Below are 10178 nucleotides of genomic sequence, written 5' to 3'. Positions count from 1 at the left end.
ATTACAACTGAGCCTAAGAGGAGGGAATTTACTTAAATTCTGGAAAGAATGGACATGTATGTATTTCAATAAGTAGCTTAAGGTAGGGGGATTGAGAGAAATCAGATCAAATCACCAAAGTTTTGAATAGTAGGGAAAGTTTTATGTATAGGAAGTGATGGGTCAAAGATTCAGTTGAGGAGGGAGTTCATTATATGGTGAATTTTTGAAATTGCTTTTGATATGAGATAACTATTCAACCAAGTACATTTAAAATAATTAACAAAATGCAAACTCCCTAAATTAACAGAGCTAAAAATTTGACCAAATATTTAGTCCTTTTCAGCTTTCAAGATGTTAAAAGTTTTAAAAAATTTTTTTTCATTTTTATTTTTACAGACTGCCTTTTGGCGTATTGTGCACAAATTGGGTACAAATTTTCATTTCTATGGTTGTACACAGTGCAAATTCACACCATTCGTATAAACTTACAACTACATAGGGTGATGATGTTTGTCTCATTCCACTATCTTTCCTTTCTCTGCCCCTCTCCTCCCCTCCCCTTCCCTAATTTCCCATTACACAATCCACATTGCTTCATTCTTCTCTTATTCTATCCCCTGTTATGTATCATCATCCACTTTTCAGAAAAAACATTTGGCCTTTGGTTTTTTGGGATTGGCTTATTTCACTTAGCATGATATTCTCCAACTCCATCCACTTAACTGAAAATGCCATAATTTTATTCTTCTTTATGGCTGAATAATATTCATATATATATATATATATATATATATACACACATATATTTATATATTACACTTTCTTTATTCACTTATTGAAGGACATCTAGGTTGGTTCCACAATCTAGCTACTGTGAATTGAGCAGCTATGAACATTGATGTGGCAGCATCACTGTAGTATTCTGATTTACCCTTCACCAAATAGAAGAAAAAATAGACCCGAATCTTCGTCATGTAGGCTTAGGACCAGACTTCCTTAACAAGACCCCAGAGCACAAGAAATCAAATCAGGAATCAATAAATGGGATAGGTTAAAACTAAAAATGCTTTCTCTCAGCAAGGGAAATAATCAATACTGTGAAAAGAGAGCCTACAAAGTGGAATAAAATCTTTTCCACATGCTCTTCAGATAGAGCACTTAAAAAGAACTTAAAAAACTTTACACCCAAAATACAAAGAACCCAATCAATAAATGAGCAAAGGAACTGTGCAGACACATCATGGAAGAAGATACACAAGTGATCAACAAATATATGAAAACGTGTTCAACATCTCTAGTAATTAGATAAATGCAAATCAAAACCACACTAAGATTTCATCTCACTCCAATTAGAATGTGTATTATCAAGAACACAAGCAATAATAGGTGTTGGCAAGGATGTGGGAAAAAAGGCACACTCATACATTGCAGGTGGAGTTACAAATTGGTGCAGCCACTCTGAATGGAGGTTCCTCAGAAAACTTGGAATGGACCCACTATTTGACCCAGTTATTCTATCTTATGTAACCCAAAGGACGTAAGATGTTAAAATTTAAAAAGAGGTGTAGTGACATTTGCTCAGTTTTATACACGAGCTGCCATTGTATGACAGAAAGTTAAAAGAAATCACAATTCATATGAGATATAATTGATGAACTTGGATAAGTAATAAAACAACTTGGTTGAACAATTATAAGAAATTTATAGTGATTAATCAATACCTTGGAAGAAAAATATGAATAAGAGCACTACTGAACCACAAGATAATATATTTATCAGTAGTAGAAGATAGAGGACACAATATTACAGACATGCAATCTGTTATTAGTTAATATGTAGATTAATATGTTCATTAGTTCAAATCTGTTGAAGGTGTGATTATGTGATGTAGATTTGAACTTTATGATATTGAAAGAACAATCTGCACCAATTTGCAGGCCCACTAGCAATGTATGAGTGAACCTTTTTCCCCATATCCTCACCAACATTTGTTGTTACTTGTATTCTTTATAATTGCCATTCTGACTGGAGTGGGATGGAATCTCAGTATAGTTTTAATTTGCATTTCTCTAATTGCTAGAGATGTTGAACATTTTTTTTTTGATAGTGAAAATGTATTTTATTTTTTAATACAATAGCTGCCAGTAATATACTGGTGTTGATGTTCCAGAGAGAGAAAAGAAAATACAAGCATTCTATAGTAAGCTTTCATTTGCCTATTCAAGAAACTCTAAAGAAAATACTCCAATTCTGTTTAACATTATGACTTGGGGAGTTTTGTTTTTTCCCAAGATAAAAATATAATTTTGGTTGCCCCAACCTTGATAATCTGTAAAGGATGGAATTTTAAAAGCCTATAAATATCAATAATGAATGCTTCCCTCTCTTGAATTAAATATTGATTATAACCAATGTAAGAAATTCGTGAACCAATTAGTTTGATGAAATGTGTATCAAAATGTTCATGAAAAAATAATTTCTATTTCCTCTCCTTTTTACTTTGTAGATACTTTTCTAAGTGGGTTTTTCTTTAACGCACAGAAATAAAAAACTATCTGCATGCCACTCGGGAGAGATTCAAAACTCAACAGAAGTAAAAATGCCTAAATTCTAGAACTGATCCAAGCAGTGTAAGAATAAATGTCAGAAATCTCTTAATTGTATACAGACTGTTCAAAGGGTTAGAGTTGTGAGAGCCAAAGTTACCAAGAAATAAAACTTATCTGAATTTTACTGAAATCTAATTTTTTAAAAAAGGAAATGATATCAACTGGAATAGTACAGACTTTCCAACTGTAATTTCTCAGCGTCCCTTGGAAAATGATGAAACTTTCTTTCCATTCAGACTCCAATCTCTTTAAAGAAGTATAATGAAATGAAGGGGAATTATTTTTTAGCTGAGGAAATAAAATCAGATGATTTCCTTATGTCAAGTCCAATACTATTTGAATCGCCACAAGCATTTTTATGTCCCTCTCTCAAGCCTGTAAGCTCAGGGCCTCCCACAGACACACAGTGGGGTAAAAGCTGGGTGCAGGACCTGTCTCTTTACTAGCCTTTAAGCAGTTGCCAATCTAAATCATGTTTGACTAATTCCTTGATAGAAAAAAATCTGTCTTTCTACAGAGAAAAATAATTCTGCCTTCATCAAAACCATAAAGACTTGCCTTCCTTGGACATTCAGAGAGATGGCCAAGTGTAGTCACTGGTAAATAAAAACGAGGGAACGCAGCCCCGCAGGGCACTCTTTCCGGTGGGCGGACCACCGGCTCCTCTTGGGCAGGGCAGCGCTTTCTCCAGGAGCTCCCACTCTGTCACCTGGCCCTCCATTCTCTAAAGGACAGCAGCCCCTTCTCTCAAATCTCCCTCAGCTTTAAGCTAGTAGGTGTGGTTCAGTATCACCTGGAGGCCAAACTGTCCTGTTTAAAATGTGAAGACTGCGGGGTGCGGAGACCTGCTGCGCCCCGGGGGCACGGGACACTGCTCCCCACAGCGGACCGCAGCTCAGCTCAGCTCTCGATGGGTGCCAGGCGGTGCTTCCTTCTGGAACCAAGTAAACCATCCAACCCTCAGTTACAAAAAGACAGGGGCTTAAAATCTGATCAGCAACAGTTCTACAAAAGGCAAGGCCAAGGAATCTCCCTGACCACACAGATGCCATCCGGAGCTTTTCCTTATCTTCCTATACTAAGCTAATTACTGAGGTTAAAAATGCAGTGTGCTTATAAAAGTCAGGCTGCGTCCACAAAGCCAGTGCTTACTAAATGTTAGCATATCAAAGGGGAGAAAACATTGCCATCTTAAAGCAATATTCTTAAAATTCTTAAAGCAAATAAAAAGGAAAGAAACGCCTATGAGAAATAGCACTTCTTAAACAAGTTAGGTATAAAAATGTTATTATAACCACAGTCTTTGGAGCAGTACTAAGAAAGTCCATCTTGGTTTTGTTTTTTGAATAAATAAAACACATAGCAAACATTTGTTCCACGTTCACCAAGTTCATTGTTCTTTGTTAGAGCACAAATAACTTTTAATTGAGGACCTCAATTTAAATAACAAAAGTCAAAAGCACATAGTAGAGTGCTATTCCTCAATCAATGCGGCTGCAGAAAAATTTAACTCATGGAAGCACAGAGACCAAGATCAGGCCAGTCTGGTGAACGTGTACTCACCCTAACACTGCGATCTGTCGATGCAATCTGTCTTTGCACCCACTGTGCGAAGTCCGACAGTAATTGGGCGGCATGAGAGTTGGTAAGGTATGCTTTTTAGTTTTCAAAACAGAACAGATAATGCGCTCTCCAGATTTAATCCACATTAAATATGCTTTAGAAACAAAATATACTTGATATTTTGACAAACCCACTCACATTCTTTAGACTTATTTCTGGACTCATTAATTTTTACATCGTTAATCATTGCACTGCAAGAGCTAAGTCAACTGAGTGTCAGGGTATGTAGTGTTGCTCAAAAAAAATCTACAAACAGCAGGGTGTATGGTTACCTAAAGGAGCTTTTTAAACTGCAGCTGATTCTGTTCCGAATGAATGGCACTGGGCGAAACATAGGACTAACAACACAGAGTATCAGGCGTCCACTGGTTTCCCTCCTAAGAACAAAATGCTGGCGACCTTAAGAATACCAGTCCTCCCTCTAAACTTGCACCTTCCGCATAGCGTCAGATGATCCAATCTGTATGAAGGATGAATGATTTCAGGCAAAACTAAAAATCTGTCTATAAAGAACAGCAGGATTTGTAGTGACTTTCTGTGGAAGGCGCCCTTCTCTGGTGATGGTATCTTTCAGTACGTATCTAGGATAGACTAAACTGAAAGAGTATTTCTGATACAGTAGCAATCCTTTCATATACTCTTACTAAATACTACAAAATTCCAAAAAAATACATAAATTCTCCTGTACCTGTATTATGCACCAGCTTGGGGTTGACTGATGTCATGGCTACTATTTTAACAGCTGAACATTGCACCTCAAAAGTTCTGCCACCTATACACAGAATGGTGAGGACTCCGGAGAGATGGCAAACTGCCTCTCAAGTAAAGGGTCTGTGATGGAGTGTCCTGAAGTCAGAGGAGGAGGATACACTGGGAGGGAGGTAGGCAGGGTGAGAGGGTCTTAGAATAATACTGCTTAGGAGTGTATATTTTAAGATAACTACTATATCTTGTCTATCCTTGATCCTAACCTTGAATAACTGCATGTTCATGCAAAATACATTTCTACTTTATAGGAAGATGAGCAGTCTGTTAGGAAAAGCATATTCTTAGGGGAAGATCTGAAGACATCTCTCAGAAGTGCTATTTTATTTGGTACGTCTTTTGGCGACATCACTGTATGCTATTTCAACCTCCTTATCGCTGGGACAGGTGTTGGTAAACTCGTCCCTACTATAGGCATTGGTTAGGTATCTCCAGATGCCAGTCATTCCTTTGGGAATATCAAAGTTGCGATATTTTTTGGCCACCACCTTGACTATGTGCAGCTTGGGCAGCAGGTTGCAATCAGCTAATGTCATTTCATTGCCATCCAGAAATTTACGTGTGGAAAACTTAATGTCCTCCATGCTGTTCTCATCGATTTCGTCAGGAAGCGGGGAATTCAGGTACTCGTCCAGTTTCTGCAGTGTTTTCAAGAGTCCCCTCTCGAGCGCTTCATTAGCCTCTGGCCTTGAATTCTTGATGTAAGCAGAGAATTTGGTAAAGATGTCCATTCCAGCAGTATTTGATTCTGGGTGTTTTGGTGAGAGCTTTAAGTACTTGGGAGGACATAAGACTTCTTCAAGAAATTCCTCAATCTTATTTACATCCGTTTTGACTTCACTGTTGAAAGTTATAAATGGTGGGTGGGTCCCGGGAGCCAAGTTCTGCAGGTCTGCAGGCTTCCTTTTCAGGTCAACAGTTGTGACACTAAATACGACTCCTTTGAGCCAAAGGATCATGAAGAGCCTCTGGGAAAAGGGGCAGTTTCCTATGCTTTCGCCGTCACTGCCAGCCTTCACGAAGAGCTCGATGAGGGGCTCTTTGTCCTCCTCCTTCAGCCCGTTCAGCGGCATCGACAACGCCATGGCCAGCTCGGTTGGGCTCCGCGAACGGGGGCGCGGCTGCTGCTCCTGCTCCGGGTACTCTAGCTGCCGGCTCCGCCGCGCTGCACTCGCAGGACAGTCCTGGCGTCGAGCTGGCCGTGGCCTCAGCTCCTCAGCACCGCCCCACGCCCCGCGCGCGACCGAACATTTTTTTTCATATATTTGTTGACCATATTTCTTTTTCTGGCAGTTCCTTTGCCCATTTATTGATAGGGTTATTTGCTTTTTTGGTGGTGTTTTTGAGACCTTTGTATATCCTGGAGATGAGTGCTATATCTGAGGTGCAGAAGAAGATCATGCTAAATGAAATAAACCAGTCCCCCCAAACCAAAAGATGAATGTTCTCCCTAGTATGTGGATGCTAACCACAAATAGGGATAGATAGGGAGGCGAAGAGTAGAAGTTCATTAGATTAGACAGAGGGGAATGAAGGGAAGGGAGTGGGGAGGGGAATAGGAAAGGGGAATAGGAATTAATTGGACATAACTTTCCTGTCTTTGTATATGAATACATGACCAGTGTAACTCCACATCATGTACAATCACAAGAATAGGATCCTGATTAGAATAAGTTATGCTCCATGTATGTACTAAATGTCAAAATACACTATATTGTCATGTATATCCAAAAAGAACAAATAATAAAAAGAAAGAACAATCTGCATAGATATTGAGTTCTTCTGGGACTGTCATGTAGAAGAATGGTAGGTGACTGAGCGTAGTGTGTGAACCTCATTCTGTATGAACATTTTTCCTTACATACCCAAGCTGATCTAATAACGTGATGTCTAGAGCACATATAAGGCAGTGAGGAGCCCCTGCTCTTTTACTTCAATCCTAAGTGATTTCTATAATCTAATTCTTACAAATACCCGGTGTCTGGGTCAGTTTTCGGTGTGATCCTTTTGTCTCCTTACTAGTGAAGATGATAATACTCACTATTATCATCTACTTCACAGGAGAGTTACTGTGAAGGTTTATGAGTATTATATTGATTAAGGTAAAAAAAATGAATGTGATAAATAATATTACTGACAAACTTCAGAATTAATATAGGATATTTTTGGTTATTACCATTGCTGTGGATGTATTGCTTTGTTATTCGTTATTATTATTACTATTCACAGGGCATGTAGAGAGAGTAGCATTATCTGAAGATCATAATTGGTTACCAAGGAATATTCAATGTCTGTTGATTGATTGCATTGATTGATCACTAATTGAAGGGCTTCCTGCTTTCCTTTTGCACAGGACATAACTTACAATTATTAGGTTGATATTAAAGCCTGAAAAATATAGATAAAACATCAAAACAATTACTTGCTGGGGAGTCATTTCAACTTTGGAATAGCTTTTAAATGCAAAATTCCATGGAATTACTTTATCTTGAAATTTTCCCGTTAGTTTGCTGATATTTTGAAAAAACAAAGGCATGGTTAGAGCATGGAAACAGTGGGCTGGCACACATGGCCCTGAGAGACTGTGATTGGGCTGTGACCAGCCACTGGAGCTTGCGCGCTTGCGCACACACACACACACACACACACACACACACACACACACACTTTCTCTCTCCATCCTACTCTCTCTCGATCCTAGTAGCTTCCGCGGTGACTCTTATTTCCCACACATGGTAGCTCGGCTGATTTTACAGCCCTGGAGAGACCTCCTCAGTATTGGAAGCCCCTGGGATTAACCCTGCTTGTTGATCTGTGAATCTCTGTGGTACAGTAAAGCAGAACCTGAGCAGCTCAGGGCATAAAAGTCCTCACTAGGTAGTAGCCATGTTTTTGCCAGGTGAGCCTCAGGCTACTTAGGAATCCTCTTCTGCAAGGGCTCCTCTCAGCAGCCAGGTCAGTTTTAAAACAAGAGGGTAAAGTGGCCATGGACAGCATATTTTAGGGTATCATTACCCACCACTTCTTTCTGTGACTCTTTTCTTTCCCTTGTTTTTCATTCCCCAACCCAAGCACCCTGTGTCCTGTGTCTTGTCCTCTCTCTCACTCACACCTGCTTTAAGAGAAAAATGTGAAGCCAGCTACCTTTTAAATCTAATGGCATATAGGATGACCCTTTTCTAAGAGAAGGAGAGATATTTGATCCTTTATAAAGAGTGCATCCTCTCTGACAGGGAATTCCTAGCCACTGGAATTAATGTAGGCAGAAGGCTACTGTTATCTTTAGAACATACTGTGCATGTCTCTATATTTGTTAGACATTGAATCTTTGAAATTCCTTTCATTAGACACTGTGATGTTTGGAGTTTGAAATTTTCCCCTTTGAGAAGGGAATTCATGTTCCTACCATCAAGTGAGGGATGGTTACAATTAACCTCTCCATGAAGAGAGTTTATATTCCTATTTCATCCAGTCCTCCCTCCCCGTCATAGGTCCCAGAACAATGAAGGGTAAATGTCTTCTGTTAGTTCCAGTCCCCTCTTACTCTGTTATCCACCACTGTCCTACAAAGCCTGGAATCCTGGACGTTCTTGACAGCAATTAAAGTTTCATTGTTTGCTGCTCTCATATAAATAGATTTTATAATTTATTTAATTCTCCATGCGCTTCTTCAGCACAGAATCTATAGTGAGGCCACATAATTTGTGGCAACTAAGGTGCAGATACAGAACAATTGCTTGGTCTGTTTTTTCCCAGATGCCAGGGATGAAGGTTGAATAAAATGCCAAAGCATAAACTGAGGCCTAAGAGCTTAATCTTCAGGTTAGACTTGAACTTCATCTATATTCTAGGTCTTGGACAATACAGATTAAATGACAAAAAAAATCTGAGGACTTATATGAGAAGGTCAGGAGATGCGATTTGGATTGTCCTCTCTGATGGAGTCCCCGGCTCCCATTGCACTTAGTTGTAATTTTCCTCAACAAGGCTGTGTAGTTTCTTCCCCTATTTTCTCCTCTGGTTTGCTAGTAACAAGATGTGAGCCAGGTAAAGCTGTTTTCGTTATCTAAGCTTTAGGACTTTGTTTAATAGTGAAATAGATTGATTTTTTAAAAAATCTTTGCTATTTTTGAAATTCATTTTTTCCCTTTTTCTCTCATTTCTGTCCTCCTCTCACCTAAATTCTTCTCCTTCTGTCATTTTCTCACCTCTCAAAAATTTTCCTCATTCACTTTTTAGTTATTTGAAAAATTTAATAAACTTTTTCTCAAAAAAAAAATTACTGAAACAGCCCAAAATGTAAACACTTTATAGGAAAGATGGAAAATCTATGGTGGAGACCTAAAAGGTCATGTATTTGAACAGTCAGTCAGTTATCTTTCATAATAGCAATGGAAGAAAATGGCTATTTATATAAATAAATAAAATGTTCAGGCTGGGGAAATCTTAATTACTAATCTTTAGAGAGGGTTTTTTGGGAGATTTTTGAAAAGTTATATGGTTTTTTTTTGATTCAGCATAAGAATGGGTCAGTCAGTGATGGGTAAAGAGTCTGGGAGTCAGATGTTCAATAATTACAAAATGAAGTATGAAATATTTTTTTAATTTATTTTTTTATTTTTAAAAGACTACATTTTGATTCATGGTACACAAATGGGGTACATCATTTCATTTCTGTGGTTGTGCATGATGTAGATTCATACCATTCATGTTATCATACATGTACATAGGGTAATGATGTCTGTCTCGTTCCACCATTTTTCATATCCCACTTCCCTCTCATATTTTTAAAAATTTATAAATTAAATGTTATTCTTTGTGTTAGGAGAGTATCTATTAGTTTCAGCTTCCATTGATTGGAAAGAGCTCTAGCAAAAAACAACAACAAAGAAAAAACAATAAGGAAAAAAAAAAACAAGAAAAAAAATCTAACCTCAATACTAAGAATATATGAAGACAGGTGCAGTGGTGCACACCTGTAATCCCAGCAACTCTGGAGGCTGAGGCAGGAGGACTGTGAGTTCAAAGCCAGCCTCAGCAAAGGTGAGGTGGTAAGCAACTCAGTGAGACCCTGTCTCTTAATGAAACACAAATAAGGCTGGGGATGTGGCTCAGTAGTCAAGTGTCCCTGACTTCAATCCCTGATACTCCCCCCAACCAACAAAAAAAATAAGGAAAAAAAATATGAAAAACAAAACT

General features: G+C 38.4%; 1 protein-coding gene across 1 annotated transcript; it reads right to left on the bottom strand.

The window, feature by feature from the left end:
- Window positions 1-2752: 2752 nt before the first annotated feature.
- On the bottom strand, window positions 2753-6211 carry LOC306640534 (chloride intracellular channel protein 4-like). Its single transcript, XM_079104831.1, has one exon. It carries the CDS (start codon window positions 6062-6064, stop codon window positions 5303-5305), a length of 762 nt encoding a protein of 253 aa, XP_078960957.1. The 5' UTR covers window positions 6065-6211; the 3' UTR covers window positions 2753-5302.
- Window positions 6212-10178: the final 3967 nt, after the last annotated feature.

The sequence above is a fragment of the Sciurus vulgaris genome (assembly GCF_902686455.1).
Source record: "Sciurus vulgaris genome assembly, chromosome: 11".
Lineage (NCBI taxonomy): Eukaryota > Metazoa > Chordata > Mammalia > Rodentia > Sciuridae > Sciurus > Sciurus vulgaris.
Note: the sequence above shows the minus strand (reverse complement) of the source record. Positions and strands in the feature narration are given on the sequence as shown.